We start from the raw sequence: 21,293 nt of genomic DNA on the forward strand, positions 1-21,293 counted from the left end.
GCCTGAACTGACCTCTGCCTGATTGGTACTACGCTACTCTCTGTGAATGACCTTGACCTGTGACCCCGACCTTGCTCCTGATATCCGTTTGGTACCACATTACCTGTCTGGTATTGACCCTGCCTGTTCACCCCTTGCTGACTAATCCCACATCCTATCCGCTTACGTTCGGTTCCGGTACTTGCCCAGAACTCTCTCCCTGGTTCTCCCAAAATAAATCCTGGCGGAATCTGAGTTGCGGAGGGCTCCACCCAAAGCCAAAGGCAGCAGAAGAGTGGGACGTGACCAGAACCTTGGAGTTAGCTCTGGGTTTGGGATACCTTACGTTACACCCTGTCTTTTATTCTAATGTCTAAAATATTTTATCTTATTTCCTTTTATGCTGTTTCCTGCAAGAGATGTTGGCTGTGAGCCTATAAGTGTCTATAATGAAAGAAAATTGGATTACTGGTGGCTACTGCATGCTCTCAGGAAGCCATGAGCCACTAAAAAACATTATGTGCATTCACGTTCTGTTAATAAACAAGGTAAACACCTTAATTTCAACCACTGCGGGGCTTTAGACTTGTGGCCTGCATGTATTAGCTGCTATGTAAGTAATACTAGTAAGAAAGGACCAAGGTACTGGATCCATGTGCTACAAATATAAAAATTCATATTTACTGGTTGAGTTAACAATCCAATTGTATTAATCTTCACTTTACCAGATATGCCCAAAGTATCAACTTTTCCTAGACTGATCCTGTGTTTGTTAACAAGTATGTTTCCTCCATTTGAAGACACCTATGCACAAAATAGAACATTAATATAAGTACAGGCATGGGAGCTGTTAGAAATGTATTATCACTATAAAACAATTTTCAGCACTACACTTGCCCTCTGACTCATATAATCTTTCTGTGGCTAGTGGTGGGGTAAAGTACCAACAAGTTAAAAAAAAACTATTTCCATATAACCCCCTAGTGCTTTTAGCCAGTTCATATTAGCACAGTTATTATCATATATTATCCACTGCTCAGTGACCAAAGTGATAAGCCTGCTGCACAACACAGCTGCATGCAGTAGCAGTTTAGCAGCCAGCAATGAAGATTGTGTATATTGAGACCATTGTCCAACATGGGTGTGCAGGATAATAACCAATGCAGTACAGGTATAGGATCTGTTACCCGAAAACCCTGTTATCCAGAAAGCTCTGAATTAACTAAATTCTGTCTCCCATAGACTCCATTTTATGGACAAATAATCATTTCTTTTTCTCTGTAATAATAAAACAGTACCTTGTACTTGATCCAAACTAAGATATAATTCATCCTTATTGGAGTAAAAACCAGCTTATTGGGGTTATTTAATGTTTAAATAATTTTCTAGTAGGCTAAGGGCTGAAATACACAGTGCACCTTCTTCAGATCCGACACGACGAGAGGAAGTGCATGTGATGAGACAGATGCGCCAAATATAATATAAGTAATAAAAAATGTTAGACCTACAAGCTGCATGCATCCGACACGACTGTCGGATGCAGACGCAGCGTGCGGCGTTGGCACCCGACAGTCGCGTCGTGATGGATGCATGCAGCTTGTAGGTCTAACATTTTTTATGAATTACATTATATTCGGTGCATCCGTCTAGTCTCATGTGCTTCCACTCATCGTGTCGGATCTGAAGAAGGTGCACTGTGTATTTCAGCCCTTAAGGTATAAAGATCCAAATTATGAAAAGATCCGTTATCCAGAAAGCCACAAGTCCCGAGCATTCTGGATAACAGGTCCTATACCAGTACTGACAATCAGATATGGTGCATACACATGGTATATACAGTTACATAAAGGCAGTGCAACATACACACTTAGAGACATATGAACACTCTGTTGCACACACAGATAAACAGTGACACTCACAAAGACACTCTAGTATCAGCACAAGCATTAATGCACATTCAGAGCAGGGGGCCACTAATAACATATTATAATGGTCATAACAGTGGCTGATACAAAGCTGTAGAAGCAAGGCTGAATGTCTGTTCAAATAAAGGGGTTGTCCGTTCTTTAAATTAACTTTTAGTATGATGTAGAGAGTGATATTCTATCTGAGACCATTTACAATTGTTTCTTTATTTGTGATTCTTGAGCTATTTAGTTTTTTATTCAGCAGCAATTTCAGCAATCTGGTAGCTAGGGCCCAAATTACCCTAGCAACCAGGCAATGATTTGAATGAGAGACTAGGAGAGGACCCGAATAGAAGGATGAATAATAAAAAGAAGTAATAACCTAAGGGTTGAACTCCACGGACGATTTTACCTGAGATACCTTCTGTTCCGATGCAATAAGACTAATCGCAGCGTCACATCGGATGCACTGAATCAAATGTGAGTAATACAAATGCCGCAACTAGAAGCTGATTGCATCCGACATGACTGTCGGATGAAGACGCAAAATGCAGCGTTCGCATCCGACGTGTCATGTCAAATGCAATCAGCTTCTACGTGTGACATTTGTATTACTCACATTTGATTCGGCGCATCCGACTAGACGCCTGAGATTAGTCGCATCGCGTCGGAATGGAAGGTATCGCAGGTAAAATAGTCCGTGGAGTTCTATCCTTGCTTTGTAGTCTTGCAGAGCATTTGTTTTTAGATGGGGTCAGTGAGCCCCATTTCCAAAGAAGAAAGTAAATAATTCAAAAACTATAAGAAGGCCACTTGAAAAGTTGCTTAGAATTAGCCATTCTATAACATACTTAAAGTTAACTTAAAGCTGAACCACCCCTTTAAGTAATTGTCTGGTGTTTTCATATCCAGATCTGCAACCCCTAATGGCACCATGGGGAATGGCAGAAACTGGCAAATGCAAATGAGACAACCATAGATGTCAGATAATCTCATGTTATTAGGATGATAATGATAAACCCCATTCATTCACACTCCAAAATGAAATAAGGTATCAAAACTGCCCAGATGAGATCATTATCACCCTCCTGCCATGAGAGTTGTACCTGGCTAAAGGCTACAGCATTAGCCGCCACCAGCTTGGTAAAAACAGCAGCAATACTAATGTCATTGACTGTGTTTTGGGGGGTTCCCTAAATTACATTTTTGCACAGATTGCTATGTAGCCAAATTCTGACCCTGCTGGGGATTGTATTTCAGGTTAAAAAGGCTCATATTAGGGCTCTTACAGATGAGCATTCGGTTTTTATGTGTTCAGCCGCAGGGGAGCGCAGGAGTAGACGCATTCAATTTTTTTCAATGGGGCTGTACTCACACAGGCGCGTGTAGGCGCCGAACACAGGAAAAATGCAGCATGTTGCGTCTGAACCTGCGTTCGGCGCCTACACGCGCCTGAGTGAGTACAGCCCCATTTCAAATAATGACTTGCGTCTATTCCTGCGCTCCCCTGCGGCTGAACGCCAAAAAACGGAACGCAGGGGAGCGCAGGTCGGAACGCCCGTGTGTAAGAGCCCTTAGAGTCCTAAATGGTTTGCTATATACATCCTTGCACATCTTGCAAGGCTAATTTGCAGTTGATTTGATGCTGCAGACTACACTGATTTCTATACAGCCATGGATTACTGACATCAAATAATTTGTAATGAGCTATTCACTTTGGTAATTGCCATAGGTCCCTTAGTTTATTTGTTTAAGAACATGTCAAAGTATAATTTATTTACCATGTGTAGTCGTCCCAATAACACATTTAACATGATAATTGGCTAAATACCTGTTGGTAACAAGCAAGCTTGATTTTATTGGGTAGGATGGGCTGTGTGTGTATAAAGTGCACTGGTGCAGACAGAGTCGTGGTTTACTTGCTTTCACCATGACGTCTAGGAAAAAGGCATCCCAAAGAAAGGAAAGGTCAGCAGGGATTAGATTGTCAGGGGTGTGTTCAAGAGTCCATTTGGATTTGTTTCATTTGGTTTTCCAAATCCATGCTTTGTTCAATGACGATTATCTGAAACTTCCAAGCAGAATTGCTTAAGGCTTTATTTTCTTTAATTTTATATGATCATTCTTTAGATTTAGGGTTTGCCATCTGTCTGTAGAGCTTGCAATCTAAGTGGGTGGGAATGCAAGTGCTCCAAATAGTCTGAGTTTGTTTTTGAAGAAACTGAGGGAGGAATTCAAGGAAGTTACTCCCAAATGTTAAAGGAAAACTATACTCCCCAAACAATGTAGTTCTCTATAAAAAAAAAAAAACGGCTCATGTAAACCCCTGCTTCATGTAAATAAACATTTTTATAATATACTTTTTTAGTAGGATGTGCCATTGGGTAATCCAAAATAGAAAATTGCCATTTTAAAATATAAGGGCCGCCTCCTGGGATCATATGATTCACTGTGCACACAAACATACCAACAAACTATACTTGTTAGGTCACATGAGCCAATTAACAGACCGCATTGTCTTTTGCTTCCACACTTCTTCCTGTTAATTAGAGCTGCAGTATTTCTGTTACAGTTAGAGCTGCAGTATTTCTGATCAGGTGATCTCTGAGGCAGCACACAGACCATCATAAAATGGTGGTTCAAGGCAAGAGATGGAAAGGGGCAAGATTTATTAAAATATATATTTCAATTTGGTAAGATTCTTTAATATGACGTAAACTATCTGTTGCATAAGTATTCATTTTGGGAGTATAGTTTTCCTTTAAGAGTAGAAAAATAGGCCGGGTAAATGGGGTCGGACTGGGGAGCCCAGGGCCTACCAAGACTAATGTCCAGGGCCCCCTCCGACCCCCCTGCCTCCCTACTATGACGCACCGAGCACGCTTGCACGAAGGCGCTGCTCGGTGCGCCTGCGTGTAGGCGCCGCTCCTCAGTAAAAGGTGCCATGCGCAAATGGCGCTGCACAGCACATAAAAAAAACTTTTTTTCTTTTAGTATGATCGGGATGGGGGACTGGCCCGTGTGTGACATTAAACTAATGCTTTTTAATTACTGATGCAGCACTCATTCCCTTAAACAGTTTGATAAGAAATTTAAATAGGGATGCACCGAATCCACTATATTGGATTCGGCCGAACTCCCGAATCATTCGTGAAAGATTCGGCCGAATACCGAACCCTAATTTGCATATGCAAATTAGGGATGGGAAGGGGGAAAATGTTTTACTTCCTTGTTTTCTGACAAAAAGTCAAGTGATTTCCCTCCCTGCCCCTAATTTGCATATGCAAATTAGGATTCGGTTCGGCCTGGCAGAAGGATTCGGCCGAATCCGAATCCTGCTGAAAAAGGCCAAATCCTGGCCGAATCCCGAACCGAATCCTGGATTCGGTGCATCCCTAAATTTAAAGCAGTGGTTTGCCTGTAAGTTACCTTTTAGTATGTTCTAGAATGGCCAATTCTAAGCAACTTTTTCATTTTGCCTTCATTATTTTTTTTATTTTTTTTTAATTTGTTGTCTGACTCTTTCAAATGGGGGTCACTGACCCCATCTGAAAACAAATGTTCTGTAAGGCTACAAATCTATTACTATACATTTACCATCCTCTTTCTACGTCATAATAAGTTAACTGAAAGGTGAACAACTCCTTTTTAAATATTGGAATCATTTCTTCATTTTAATAAGCCGTATATGGGTAAGGAAATGTTGTCTTAATTAAAGGGGACCTTTACCCAAAACTGTTTTGTATAATGAAAGAAAATAAAGTTCTAAGGGCTCTTACTGACGAGCGGTTGAAGCTCCGCTCTCCTGCGTTCCGTTTTTCTGCGTTCAGCCGCAGGGGAGCGCTGGAATAGACGCATTAAGTTCTTTTCAATGGGGCTGTACTCGCACAGGCGCGTGTAGGCGATGAACGCAGGAAATATGCAGCATGTTGCGTCTCAACCTGCGTTTGTACATACTAGAATCTATTTTTCCATCTATTTAGCCTCATTGTTCTCATAGAAACGGTTAATTGCAATGAAATAGGCCAAATCTTTAGAAGCAGAAGGGCCCACTGACACCTAGGCCCACCGGGAGTTTTCCTGATATCACGGTGGGCCAGTCTGACACTGCTGACCACCATTAAAAAGGAAGTGCTGTTGCTGCAAACTGGAAGTGATGTCATCAGAAGTGGGCGGGGGCAGTAGAATAGAGATAAGAATATAGGTAAGATGCTTAACCCCAGACCCGCATCTTCAAATCTTACCTGCTTTTTTGTGGGTAACTGCATGTTCTAGACCCACTCCCAGACTCTGAAAAACCTTAATTAATTGAAAATTAATTGCAAACTGCCTCAAAATATCATTCTGTCTAAATCATATTAAGTTATCTCAAAGTGAACAACCCCTGTTTTTTTCAAAACAATGCCTGCTTATACTGATTATGAATGTTAATTTTTTAAGAATTACAGATTAGCAATTATTTTAGTGTCTGTACATAATAAAGGTTTGATTTATTATTTGCAGGGAGGGGCCTCCTCGCATATTCACAAGGCTTCGGGATTTAAGTGCAAACTGTTTGCAAAGCACTATAAGCAATGCACATGAAGACAAAGAAGAAACACATGACTCTATCGCACCAATCAGTACCTGTGGGCAGATAATCGAGTTAGGTTCTATAAAATGTAGTATTGCTCTCATTCACTAAAATTGCTTGTTTGGTTAGTGCTCCTTTATCCCAATATCTGTGTAAATTATACAACCATGAGATACTTTCTCTGTACAGATGAGTGTGTGTGTGTGTATATATATATATATATATATATATATATATATATATATATATATATATATATATATATATATATATATATATATATATATATAATATTATGCCATGAATGCTGTAAATTATATCCTTATAAACGGTGAGTTCTGATGTCATCCGTTATAAACGGTGGGTTCTGATATTATTTCTGTCACTGAAACTTGTGTATTACAGTAAATAAAGTACCCCCAGTTGCAAAATATGAGGATATTAGTAGTTACCTTGGAGTTCCATGACTGGCCTTTGGCCTCATGTTTTAATATGGTAACTTATAATAATAACCTTGGTAACTTATAATATCCTTATATTTTACAAGAGGGGGTACTTTATTCACTATATATATATATATATATATATATATATATATATATATATATATATATATATATATATATATATATATATATATATATATACTTAATTTTATATCCAATCCAGCAAAGTAGCATTTACTGTTGCTTTGTAAAAGATGTCCGCAAACAGATTGGGTATATACTCATCTGTGCAGAGAAATTATCTCGTTGTTGTGCATCTACATACGGCCGAGTCAACGTCATCAATGACTGACCGCGTGATGCAGATAACGTCATTCTGTCTTAGACGTCAGCAACATGGAGACTTCCATGTACTACATGGGCTAAAAGCCATTTTGTCGGTTGGCAGATAATCTATTGGCAAATCACAAATATTTGTATACAAGCATTATTATGGACCTTACAATATATAGTATAGTGGCTGTCATATATCGTATATAACACAACATAAGATACAAACAAACTTGGAAATAAAAGTGAGAAACAACGTATAAATTTGTAGGCCAATATTATGCTCAAAGTGAAAAAGTTTTGACATATGTTATGCAAAACACTGGCATTTATTGAAAGATGCATATCCTACAGTGGAAGATTTCAAGCAACCGCCCACGATGTCTTATAGAAAGGGGTGCACTGTAGGCAAAAAACTGGTACGGGCAGACATCAATCCCTCTCCAAGACAATACTCCTTCTTTGGTCCCCCCTGGGATGGAATGTTCTGTTGTAGGGGTTGTGCACAATGTTATGTCTTGACAGGTAATACCTTTGGCGGTCCTGTTATAGACATATACAACATATTCCACAACCTCGTACAGGAGGGGATCGGACTATGATTTTGAAAAAAGGGAGAGGAACAGTGGATACACAGACTGAGGTCCTTGAGTCCTGTAGGATTAAACAAAGATTTTGATTTGCACTTATTTATAGGATGATTTTACAATGTACAGATAAATTCTGGTTTCGGATAATTGTTTCAACGGGAAGCACATTGTAGGTATTGCAAAATCAGAAAGGTACTCGGGGAAAGATGAGTAATAAAAAGTAACAATACATTTGTAGCCGTACAGAGCGTTTGCTTTGAAGAACGGGTCAGCGACGCCCATTTGAAAGCTGCAAAGAGTCAGAAGCAAAAGGCAAATAACTAAAAATAAAAAATAGATAATGAAAACCAATTGAAAAGTTGCTTATAATTGGCCATTCTATAACATAATAAAAGTTACCTTAAATGTGAACCACCCCTTTAAGGCTTTCTTGCTCTCTGGGACGCAGAATTTTTTTTTTTTTTTTTTTTTTAGATATTCGTCCATTCAAAATCCAAGGGAATAAACATTATGCACTGTATTGACAAGCTTGTTTTGCTGGAAAATGCAACATTCTTGGTTTTTAAGTGATACTGGATTGTCACTTGACCTGGTGCATAACGACCAATGTTGGAGTAACCAAAGTCAACCCGTGATTACCAAGGATTTATAGCTGATCCAATTCACTAACTGATGAATTTTTGGTGCATCCTGAAACGTTAAGACTGCATAACAGGGATTGCTAATTTATTATATTAAAAGCTCTCTATCCTATAAAATTTGCTTCTCCCCACTGATTGTGCAGAGCTAACAGAACTCACTCTCCAATTCCTAGGATTTGTCTGCTTCTGTGGAGAAATGTGCTGCAATTTAACTATTTAGACGTTTGTTGGCCTAGCTTACTGAGTTTATACAGAGAGTGGACCTTTTCGAAAAAATACATTCTTCTTTAAAGTGCGACCAGTTGCAAAGAGCATACCAATAAAGGAGTAGTAATGTTTCAGGAACTGACTTATCTGTAGACCTTAAGCCAAACTCTCTAGAGTGGATAAAGGGTGCACGTTCTTTATGGCCACATTACTAATGGTCAAATTCCACCGCTTTTAAACCGTAACTAGCACTTATGATCTGTAATTATGCTACTGGAGATTAAAGGGGTTGTTCACATTTAGATTAAGACTATAAAAAAAAAAAATGAAGAATTAGTCATTGTATAACTTGCTAAAAGTTGGGTGAACCCCCCTTTAAAGGAGAAGGAAAGTCTTCGTGCAGTTGGGTGTGCCAAATGTTGGGCTCCCCCAAGTGAATATATTTACTTACCTGAAACCCCGGCAGAAAACTGCACTAGCCCAGTGAGCACCACAGAGCGATCCTCTCCGGGCTTCCTCTTGCTGCGCAGTAGAACAAAAAGCTGAACTAAAAAGTCGGTTATTTCGTTCAACTGCGCATGCGCTTGCCCCGGGAAATTTGAAGAAAGAAGAAGCCGGAAGAGGATCGCTCTGTGGTGCTCACTGGTATAACCCCGGGCCAGTGCAGTTTTCGCCTGATAGGAGTAAATACAACACTTGGGGGTGCCAAACATTTTGCACCCCTAAGTGCAAGATGACTTTCCTTCTACTTTAATCACAGGCTACAATAATGAAACATTTTTGCATTGTTTATCTTTTTCCTTCCTTTGCAGTTTAAGAAACCAGATCAAACAGCAATTAACTGATATGAAGACAGATCTGCAAATAAGTATGTTGTTCTTATTGTGGGGATAGTATGGGTTTCTTCATAATGAAAAAAATGCTAATAAGCAACTTTCCAATGCACAGTAGGTTAGTATTTTTTAATGGTTTTCAAGTTGTAAAATGTTATTACAGTTGCAAACCATATTTGCTTATTTCTTCTGTTTTCGGTTTCTGACTCTTGAAACAAACAGCAGAAGTTGGTTCTCCCCAAGCACAGCTCCAGTGTGCCACCGGAGAGCATAGAATATAAACAGACTGATACTTTAAATAGCACTTACCTTTACAAATAACTTAAAAAAACATATTCATAAAATATTTAAAATTTTAACTGAATTCATGATTGAAAGTTGCTCAATACCTTACCCGTGTGCACAGTAAAGTAGTATGCATTACAAACTGCTTACAGGTATGGGATCCATTATCCTGTTATCCAGAAAGTCCTGCATTACGAGAAGTCATCTCCCATGGACTCCATTATAATCTAATAATTCAAAATGTTGAAATTCATTTACCTGTAATTATAAAATCGATTGATCCCAATGAAGATCTAAAAATGATGATATATATAATTAATGCTTAGATTTTTTTTTTTTTGTAGACTAAGTTATGGAAATCCAAACTACAGAAAGACCCCTTATCTGGAAAACACCAGGTCCTCAGTGTTCTGGATACTTGGTCCCATACTTGTATAATATATCATGTAATATATCATATAATGTTACAAAATGATTATATAGTGTTAATGTGAGAGTATATTAATGCATCTTGTACGATCTACCTAATTTTTTGTGTATTTAGGAGGACTCCCCAAAGAAATTGCTGATGGTCCTCTCAATATAAGGTAAGTCACATTGCTTAAAAATAAACATAGCTGTCTGTTGTCTAATGGCTGCATGAACCTCCTAATAAAGCACTGTTATACTCTACTCATCCTCGGCTACCAAAACATAACAGCTGCCCAGTTCAGTCTGCATTATCGTATATCCAAATAAGCTATACAGGATGGGTATTTGAAGGCCACTAACACAACGAAAGGGGTTTCTTTACATTTAAAATGTACTATTCCCTGCACTAATAAAATTTTTTAAAAAAAGTCTGTGCAGAAGCTCTAATATAGTTTATATAATACACAAGAGACAAAAATATCCTGCAGTGTAGATCCTTCTATATGGTGTTTGTTAAATTATCATTTGTTTTTAGTGATCTAATTTGTGAAACTCGCTTATTAATTATTATTGTTATTAAAAAGGGGGGCCCCTATTGTAAAAGATATGGATATTAGTAGTCTGAGATTAATAACCAGCATAGAGGCACTCAACCCCCTTCCGCCAAATTTTCATTAACTAGTATTTGAATAGCATTGAAATGTTGATGCAACCCTTTATTATGTGTTCATGAAACATACATTAGGGGAACTTTATTCCCTATATAAAGTAATAATATAAAATAGTTAATATGTAGCGAGGAGCAGGGCCGACAGTCAGCCTGGGCCTGGCAGATTTAATTTTAAATGGGGCCTTGCTGTGCTGCACTTCCTGGATTAGCCAGGGGACCCCCTTGAATTAAAGCAAGGCATCGCCAAAGGAACCAAAGCCGCCAAAGAAGCTGCCATCGCTGAGGATAATGAAGATCACATGCTGAACTTTAAGGAACCGTTCAGTGTAAAAATAAAAACTGGGTAAATAGGCTGTGCATAAAATATAGTAAGTTAGGCAAAAATGTAATGTATAAAGGCTGGAGTGACTGGATGTCTAACATAATAGCCAGGACACTACTTCCTGCTTTTCAGCTCTATAACTCTGAGTTAGTCAGCGACTTGAAGGGGGGGGGCCACATGGGACATAACTGTTCAGTAAGTTTGCAACTGATCCTCAGTATTCAGCTCAGATTCAAAAGCAACAGATATGACCCATGTGCCCCCCCCCTCAAGTCCCTGATCAGTTACTGCCTGGTAACCAAGAGAGCTGCAAAGCAGGAAGTAGTGTTCTTGCTATTATGTTATACATCCAGTCACTCCAGCCTTTATACATTACATTTTTGCCTAACTAAATATAGTTTTATACAGTTTATTTATTTTAACCTTGTAGGGGGACCCTGGCCACCAATGGGTTTTTAACGCTCTTGTCTGGTGGGGTGGGTAGGGCCCAGGAGGCCCAGAAAATGTTGTCATACAGGGCCCTGTGATTTCTGGTGGTGGTCTTGGTGGGGGCTGCTGTTAAAGTCTTGATAGGGCACACACAGGGCTGGACTGGCAATCTGTGGGTTCTGGGAAATGCTAGAGGGGCTGCTATAAGGTGCCATAGAAAGTCAGTATTTAGTGGGTTGGTGGGGGCTGTTTGGGCCTCTGTGTGGGCTGATTGGGCCTCTGTGTACCTGAAATGCCAAGGCCTATTTTGATTCCCAGTCCGGACCTGCCACACACATTTCCATAACCAATTACAATTTTTGTTGAGCTGACTGACAAGGTCTGGTAAATATGAATAACTACCATGATACACGATTTTCTCACCACTTTTTTTTTTTTTTTAATTCCTTTTTTTATTTATTTATTTTTTTTCTTGGCATTGACTCTTGTGCTGCAGGACTATTTTAGAATTGCTTTAGATTGAGGTTCTACCTTTAAAATGTTCCTCTCTCCGCTTTCTGTTGCTTAAAAGCTTTACCTGCTAGTGTTTTGCCAGGTTAAGTGCCCTTCAGCAAAAGCATGTTGCCTTTCTCCGGTCTTCAGCAGGGAAAGGGCTACTACAAACACTTGGGGGAATATTTATCAAGGGTCAAATTTCGAATTCATGGGAGTAGTTTTTTTTTTTTTTTTTCAAACTCCCATGAACTCTGAATTCAACCAATCGATATTTTATTTAAAAATAAATTGAATTTTCAAAACTTGGGTGAATAGGATCAACCCGAAAACATGGATAGAATTCAATTCATATTTTAAAAACTCGATTCGAGTTTTTTGAAAGTCATGAAGGCTGTAAACCACTCCAAATTGTTCCTAGGTGTCTTCCATTGACTAAAACAGCAATTCGTCAGGTTTTAGGTGGCGAATAGTTCTTAAAGGCCCAGTGTATGATAAATCTCAAATCTAATTTAAAAAAAACTTGAATTGGATTTTAATTCCCTATTCTGACAGTTTTGGCCATAAAAAACTAAAACAATTCAAAATTCTCTTTCACTTTGACCCTTGATAAATCTGCCCATTGTTAAGCTACAATGGTATCAAGAGTCAATTAATTTGAATGGACAACCATACTTAAATTTGACTTACCTATTGTTTTGAATTGGTATGTTATGTGTACAATTAGGGGCAAATTTATTAAGGTTAGAGTTGTTTTCCATGAAAATATTTTGAGTTTTCAAGGTTATTTTGGAGTAAAAAATTGGATTAAAGGACAAGGAAAGTCTAAAATAGAATAAGGCTAGAAATGCTGTATTTTGTATACTAAACATAAGCATGAACTTACTGCACCACAAGCCTAATCAAACAAATGATTTATGCTTTTAAAGTTTGCCACAGGGGGCTGTCATCTTGTAACTTTGTTAAACATCTTTTCCTGACCCCGCACATGCTCAATGTGGTCTGGGCTGCTTCCCTGCTCAGTAGTTAGGGACCATCTGACAATTCCTATCCACAGCAGTAAATGAAGGGAGAATTTCACTCATACAGTCAGGTTTTTTATAAAAATGGTACACATTTTTTAATTAAAGTATATTGGAGATAGGTTTCTTTTTCATTAAAGAAAGTAAAAATGGGATTTTATAATTGCCTTTCCTTGTCCTTTAACAAAAAACACTAAAATTTATTATACCCCGACCCTGGAAATTCTGTAGCTCGAATCCAAAAATGCACCATCTAAAACCTGTCAAGATCATGTAGGAGTCAATGGCAGAGGTCCCTTGAACATTTGAAGATGTTAATAGCCTTTGTAATCAAGTATATTTTTAGGAGGGGTTTGCCCAAAAACTCAAGCAATTCGAGTTTTTTTTGGAATTTCGTTTTAGTGTTGTTTGTATATATTTTCTGGACCACGTGCACAGTGCTAACAGTTAAACATCAGTTTCCAGTGGTTTAGACTTGTACTTAAATCATCCACATTTTTTTTTGTTAATACACCCAGTTGTGTCTAATAATTAGCTGATCAGACTAATGTAACCGCACTTTTCACCCTGTATTTAATATGGTATAGTGCTCCACAGTCGATGGATGCAAATTACTCCTAAAAAAAATAGTATATGTTGGCTGTTAAACCTTACTTTCTTTTCTTTAGCCTAAGCATGGCCTTCCAGCCCTTAGAAGCTGAAATCTGTTCCATGAAAAATAAGGAAATTGCCATTGCACGGTAAGCGATTCCTTGTTTCTTGAAATGCCCGGGCCTAGGGTGGCAAGATCTTAGGGGATGACATGCCACCCAGCCACAACCTAAGCAGCACTGGGGACGCATACTCCTATATGCGTAATCCCCAGCAATCCGGCACGCGGGAAGGGGGGGTTGTGCACTCGTCAGGCAACCAGGTGCTAGGACCTAGGGGCACCCAAGCCCAAAATCAGGGCCTGTAAGGCGGCATGAACTACTTCTCCAACGTTCAGAAGGAAACACATTTCACATGGCCTCCAAAAACACTATACTGGATGCACTGTGGATAGTTTGACCCTTCATAAGTCATAATTTATATTTGTGGGCACAGCGGGAAATACAAGCCAGATACAAAGATGCAGCATTTCTTTGGGCAAACTATAGAGGAAGCGGACCCAAAGGTTGCAGGGGGTCCAGACGCAGTGAGAGTGTGTTAGTAACGGGGGGAGGAAAAGCAGACCGTAGATAGATATATCATTTTCTGAAAAAATCTTTTTATTGGGGGGTCCAGCGTAGTTTAGGGGGTCTAAAAAGTGAGAGAAGCATTACTGGTGAGGTTCCAGAGCAACCAATCAGCAATTTTATTTTAACAGCAAAGCAAAGTCCTCATTGGTTGCTCCAGGCATCACCGGTAATGCTTCACTCCACTTTTTACACGGCGTGATAAATAGACCCCTATGTACACGTCTGGTACAAGGTTTTGCAGGATAGACCTATAGGCTGCATCAGTGGCATAACCGGGCCACCCCCACGAGAAAAAACTTTAGAATCCCGGCCCTGGTGCTCTGTGTCAGCACCTCCCGCCAAGCTGTCCACTGCCTGTGCTTGTGAAAATTAGGAAAATTAGGAGGCAGAAGGGGCTTGAAGAAGGTTATTCCATACAGCAGAATCCCTTATTCCCTGGGTCCTCCCCGCAGCCACTGGGTCTTCTGTATGGTAGTTACACCAGTGGGCTGCATAGTATAATCCCTACGAAATTTTAAGGTTTGAATTGGTTGAAAATTCTGGCTTAGAGTCAGCCTAAGAATTAGTGAAGTTCCTTTGAATAGCCAGTGATAGGGTGTTTTATACTTTTAAGAATCAAGCCTGGATTTGTGGGAAGGCCTGGACTCTACTATTTAAACAATGCCTTCATAAAACATATTTTTAAAAAATTTAAATATCACTGTGCTTCCCTTGTAATATATTCTATTTAACTATTTTTGTAAACCAAAAAAGTTCTAGTAAATGAAGAATTAATTTCTACTCTTGCCAGTGGTTCTAGAATTCAAATGGTTTGTGTTGATCTATTGTAATTCATGTTATCCATTTCTGTTGTCCAGAATGCAGTCGTTCAATGCTGTACTGAATTCCCTGCAACAGGATCATGAACAAAATAGGTAAGTGGATAGCCAACCTCATGAACTTCTTATACTGTTACATGTATGCTTTTCTTTTTTCCATCAAATGATTTGCCAGTTCTACAGATGCTAAAAATTCAGCAGGGGCTTAATTAATCTTCTTGTACAGGATTGTAGAGAATCGGGAGGGTTTCCATTGGCAGCCCTGTCATTAATTTAGCACCCCTCCCCCTCCTAGCTATGAGAGTTTCATTCTGTTATCTATCTACAGATTAAACACGTTAAAAATGTGCCTGCCGTAAATGGCAATCAATACTACCTGTGATTAATGATGATATTTGGGAGGAAGCCACTGCTTCTAGCTATAGTTTTCTTATTTCTACTAGGGATAGGTTAATTAATTTTAAAGTTCTCCACCTCTATTATTTTACACCCCTCAGATTGCATAATATATTCCCCGACAAATCTCCAGCCTGTCCCAGATGCCAAGACCAATCCGCAGATTTTTTACATATTTTGTGGTCCTGCCCCAAGATTGCTCGGTTTTGGCGTGCGGTGGTTAAATGTTTGAGTGATGACATGGAGCTGCCTCAAGTCCTCTCTCCTGAAGCCTGTCTTTTGGAAGTAGTGGAGGATATGGTTCCACAAAATCACGTTAGAATTTTGTATCGTACTTTGCTGTTCTATGCTAAAAAAGCCGTCATACTTCATTGGCTTCAGCCTGCACCTCCCTCAGTCCAGTATTGGATTGCCTTGGTCAACCGCACCTTACCACTTATTAAACTCACTTATGAAGCGCGTGGCTCCTCAACTAAATTTGAGAAAATCTGGGAGAGATGGCTTGAGGTATATCCTAACCCCAATGTTCAGTGATTGCTTTATTTCAAACCTGTCCTTGATGACTGTACTGTTTTATTGGTATACCTGCTGGCATATAATATGTGGACTGTATATTTTTGATCACACGTGTCTACTTGATTTGTACTGATATGTCAATTTGCCTTTTGCTGAATAAAAGAAAACTTTAAAAAAAAAAAAAACACGTTAAAAATGATTAAATGATGAACACATTCCTACTATTGACAGGAATTGTGTCAGATCAGATGAAATTATAAAAAAGGACCAGGCTACTATTCAGGTTATTTAGCTTTCACTAATGGCTACTAGAGGAAGCAGAAGCAAAAATGAAGTGTTGAAGCTCTAGTTCATCTTTGCCAGAATGGGCCCAGCAAAACCCTTTGTAAGGTGCATGTTCTGTCAGAATTGTTGCGTAGCAGACATCCATTACATTGGATGACGATTGGGGTATTCAACAAATTCGCCTTCATGGAGGCTCTATGAGGAAGAAAGCAACTGCTAGGCTACATAACTGTGTACATATTTAAGACTTTGCTTCAGATGAGTATGTTCTGTTGGTTTTAAATAGGCTTTCTGTTTCTGTGTGTATATCTATGTACTGTGTGTGTGTGTGTGTATATATATATATGTTTATCATTGGCTGAGCTTCCTTTTAATATATAACATGCCTTATGGAAACAGTAGTATTTCAGCAGTGACATCGTTTATTGGCTTAACAGAAAATATGCAATATGCATCATAACAAAATTAGACAGGTGCATAAATTTGGGAACCCCAACAGAGATATTACATCAATACTTAGTTGAGCCTCCTTTTGCAAATGTAACAGCTTCTAGACGCCTCCTATAGCCTTTGATGAGTGTCTGGATTCTGGATGGTGGTATTATTGACCATATGTCCATACAAAATCTCTCCAGTTCAGTTAAATTTGATGGCTGCTGAGCATGGACAGTCTGCTTTAAATCATCCCATAGAGTTTCGATGATATTCAAGTCTGGGGACCGTGACGGCCATTCCACAATATTGTACTTCTCCCTCTGCATAAATGCTTTTGTAGATTTCGAAGTGTGTTTAGGGTCATTGTCTTGTTGGAATATCCAACCCCTGCGTAACTTCAACTTTGTGACTGATGCTTGAACATTATCCTGAAGAATTTGTTGATATTGGGTTGAATTCATCTGACCCTCGACTTTAACAAGGGCCCCAGTCCCTGAACTAGCCACACAGCCCCACAGCATGATGGAACCTCCACCAAATTTGACAGTAGGTAGCAGGTGTTCTTCTTCCGCCATGCAAAGTGATTTTTGTTTTGACCAAATTACTTTTCCGGAGTGCGGTCCTAAAAAAATAGAATAATCAAATAACAATGTCCGCACTCTTAGGTCTTGAAGAATGAAAAGGTTATTTATTGAAAAGAACTGATGTTTCGGCTAGAGTTTTTTGTTTTTTTTCAGTTCCATACTGGCAGTGATCAGTCATACAGTTGATGTTTGTAAGACGATTCAGGCTGTGCAGTCAGTAAGTGACTACTAATACTAAATATCCTCTATGTATATGCTCTACTTTGTCATGTAGCAGAAGCTGATTAGTAATAATTGTGTCTTGCCTCTCAGAATAACAGGATGTTGGCGGAAAAGCTGTCTGATGTTCGCAGAAGCAGAATGGGTAAGCATTCTCCATTTCTTTACATCTCCCAGCTAGACAAAGGCAAGGCCCTCTGCATGTATTCTTATTAGGACCTTTCTCAAGGACGCAAGCTAGTGCCAGATCTGACTCAAGGACCAAAACGTCAGATTTACCTTACATGTATGTAACCTTACAAAGCTTTTGTTTTACAGATGGGGTCAGTGACCTCCATTTGAAAACTTGAAAGAGTCAGAAAAAGAAGGCAAATAATTTAAAAACTATTGAATTGAAAAGAGCAATTGAAAAGTTGTTGTAGAGTTGGCCTTTCTTATAACATACTAAGAGGCAGATTTATTAAGGGTCGAAGTCATTTTTTGGATACTTCGACCATCGAATAGGATACCCCAACTTCAAATTTACTTCAACTTCGATTTGAAGTAAAAATCGTTCGAATGTTCGATAATCTAAGTAGTCTGTCTTTACAAAAACTTCGACTTCAATACTATGCCAAATTAAACCTGCCGAAATGCTATGTTAGCCTATGGGGACCTTCTACAAATCTTTTTAAAGTCTTCACACATCTAATAAAAACCCTTCGATGGTACGCTTAAATCGTTCGAACCGTTAATTCGATCGTACGATTGCCAAATTCGGTGAACAAACTTCGAATTCGTAGTATTTCAATTCGATGGTCGAATTTCGCAAGTTCATTGTGAGTGACTGGGAAGTAAAGTAAGTGGGTGACTGAGAGGTCTATCTTTATTATGAGGGATATTTGTGGGTTCTAAAGGCAGGCTGGTGCTGCACCAGCAGGCCCGAACTGTGGGTTCTGGCAAATGCCAGAGGGGCTGCTATAAGCTGCCATACAAAGTCGGTATTTAATGGGCTGATTGGGCCTCTGTGTACCTGAAATGCCAGGGCCTATTTTGATTCTCAGTCCGGACCTGTGCACCAGGCCAAGTTGTATTGCTTTGACCTGGCTCTCTTTTATGGCAACGCAGTTTTGACATAATCTAGCCAACTTTCCTGTGTTGCAAGAGACTCAAGCTAGTGCCAGATCTTCACATGCAGCAAGATCAGGCCGCATACCTCACCCGAGGAGATTAAATACAGACTAAACATGGCTAAAGGGGCAGTTGACCTTCAAATTGTATTTTTGATACAGAGTGTGAGCATTTGCAACAGAGACCACCATGATTGTGCCTTGAACTCGGTTGCTTAAAAATCAGTTGCCTTAGAAATCGAATTGTGTTCTGATTTCTCCGCTTACAGAAACACGAGTTTTGCAACAAGAGCTCTTTAAAAAAGTGAAAGTAACTGAAGAAAGGAAAAATAAACTGCAAGAGATAGAAATGAAGACCCAAGTTGTGGGAAAGGAAAACATGGATACCATTGCCAACAAAGTGATCATAATTCAAGAGATTTTCCAGGTATGAATATAGCAAGCCAAAATACAACGGCTACAGAAATGTGAGGCCTGGCTAGTGCTGCTCTTGCCTGGAGCTTTTTTGATTTTATTTCCATTATTCATGCCCCTCCCACTTTCCAGTTCTCCCTAACCACCTTAAGGGGTGGTTTACTTTTTAAGTTAACATTTAGTATATTCTAGTATTGCCAGTTTTAGGCAACAATTTATTTATTTATTTATTTTTTTAATAATTATTTGCTGTCTTCTTCTGACTTTCCAGCATTCAAATGGGGGTCACATTTGTTATTGCTACTTCTGATTATTCCTCTTTCTATTCAGGCCCTCTCCTATTCCAGTGTCTTACTCAAATAAATGCATGGTTGCTAGGGTAATTGGGACCCTAGCAAACAGCTGAAATGGCAAACTGTAGAGCGACTGAATAAAATGAAATAACTCAAACCACAAATAATACAAAATCAATTGCTAGTTGACTCAGAATATCAGGCTCTACCTCATACTAAAAGTTAGCTCAAGGGTGAACAACCCCTTCGATCGCCTAAGCAGTCGCCCAAATGTTGGGCACTCCCCAGTGTTTAGAATCCCTGCTCCTAGAATGGGCACATATCTAAACATGCAAGTATTTCCAGGTAGAGATTTCCAATTTAATTACAGGTGATGTCACCTCTATATCACCGCATTCATCAGTAATATCTGTTTTGGTTGGCAGAGGTGCATTCTGAGCGCACACATAGATTGGTCACAAGACCCACATCTAACATGTCTGCTGTTGAAGATGAAGGAGTCTCCTTTTCAGTGACCAGCTGTATATATTGAAATATTTTTCTACAATATTTTTGTCTGTAAACTCTGAACTATTGGAAACGAATAAAAGTATAAAGTGATTGTGCTTTGTTGTTATGTGACTGAAATGTTGCAATGAAACCCTCTTGTGGGTTGGAAGTTCCGGCAAACCACAAAACTGTATATGCGCCAGTTGTGTTGAAACAGCTCCATTAACTTCAGAGTGAATTTAATACAGGTATGGGATTGGTTATCCAAAAAGCTTTGAATTATGAGAGCCATTGACTGTGCCGTCATTTCTCTTTCAAAAAACAAATAATTTAAACCGTAATTAAACCCAGAACTGTTTTGCCTCCAATAAAGATCAATTATATTTTATTTGGGATTAAGTGCAATGTACTCCATCTCCCGCAGTCAACCAGGGCTGAGAGATGAGGATCTCCCTTCTGAGATCTTTCTGTCCTTGAGTTTCACTGCTTGTATTCCCAGAGAAAATGATATCCTTGTTGGAGTCATGAGGGTAAAGACCCCTGTCCCTAACATATATTGGTAGTGCAAGGAACAAACTTCCAAGGAAGAAGCACAGAGCTGTCATTATCAGGGCCGCCATTAGAAATAAAGGGGCCCTGCCCAGCCCCCAAGCTCCACCCCAGATCCCGCCCACTCCATACAACAGTTAAAAGATCACACAGACATCAGTGCTAAAAAAGGCAACACACACACACGTTATAAAAAGCTATTGATGGTCAGGGCCCCCTTATAAGTTAAAAAAAAAAAACTGAATAATTTTTTTAAAAAAACCATTGGTGCCCCTTACAAGTTAAAAAAACTGGGGCCCCAAAGAATATTTAACAAAAAAAAAAAAAATTGTGCCAGGGACACCCCTTACAGGCAAAAAAGAAAAATTGGGCCCCAAAGAATTTTTTTTAAATAAACATTGGTGGCAGGGGCCTATAGGATATTAAAATACATTGGTGGCCAGGGGATTAAAAAAATAAATAAAAAAAACACAAATTGGTGTTCGCCTCCTTTTGTGACTAAAATTTCAGCTTCTCAGTAGCAGCAATGGTCCAGACTTGTCACAGGGGGTCACCATCTTGGAAAGTGTCTGCGACAGTCACATGCTCAGTGGGCTCTGAGCAGCTGTTGAGAAGCTAAGCTTAGGGGTTGTCACAAACTATCAAGCAGAAAATGAGGTTGGCCTTTAAAATAAACTGATGCAACAGGGCTAATTAAAGTCTGATGCTAATTGCACTGGTTTCTGTGCTGCCATATAGTAACTATCTATTAATTACTAATCAGCCTTATATAGTTACATTTATATTCTATGTGGACTGTATATTGTGAGTCAGTCCCTAAGCTCAGTAA

At 39.2% G+C, this 21,293-nt stretch overlaps 1 protein-coding gene across 1 annotated transcript; it reads left to right on the forward strand.

Annotated features, from left to right (window-relative positions):
• The first annotated feature begins 3,764 nt into the window (after nucleotides 1–3,764).
• On the forward strand, nucleotides 3,765–20,027 carry LOC108716644 (centromere protein H). The gene is made up of 10 exons (XM_018262927.2): nucleotides 3,765–3,854; nucleotides 6,390–6,530; nucleotides 9,486–9,541; nucleotides 10,336–10,378; nucleotides 13,806–13,877; nucleotides 15,215–15,271; nucleotides 17,545–17,608; nucleotides 17,704–17,755; nucleotides 18,989–19,146; nucleotides 19,852–20,027. The coding sequence occupies exons 1-10, from the start codon at nucleotides 3,817–3,819 to the stop codon at nucleotides 19,939–19,941; spliced, it is 771 nt and encodes a 256-aa protein (XP_018118416.1). The 5' UTR covers nucleotides 3,765–3,816; the 3' UTR covers nucleotides 19,942–20,027.
• The last annotated feature ends 1,266 nt before the right edge of the window (nucleotides 20,028–21,293 follow it).

Source organism: Xenopus laevis, chromosome 5L, assembly GCF_017654675.1.
Source record: "Xenopus laevis strain J_2021 chromosome 5L, Xenopus_laevis_v10.1, whole genome shotgun sequence".
Lineage (NCBI taxonomy): Eukaryota > Metazoa > Chordata > Amphibia > Anura > Pipidae > Xenopus > Xenopus laevis.

Excerpts from the sequence above, each read along its gene's own strand:
- LOC108716644 (XM_018262927.2), top strand. The coding sequence starts at position 3,817 with ATGACGTCTAGGAAAAAGGCATCCCAAAGAAAGGAAAG. Across the intron at positions 6,531-9,485 it reads ACCTGTGGGCAGATAATCGA|TTTAAGAAACCAGATCAAAC; the intron begins GTTAGGTTCTAT and ends CTTCCTTTGCAG. Across the intron at positions 13,878-15,214 it reads AAGGAAATTGCCATTGCACG|AATGCAGTCGTTCAATGCTG; the intron begins GTAAGCGATTCC and ends TCTGTTGTCCAG.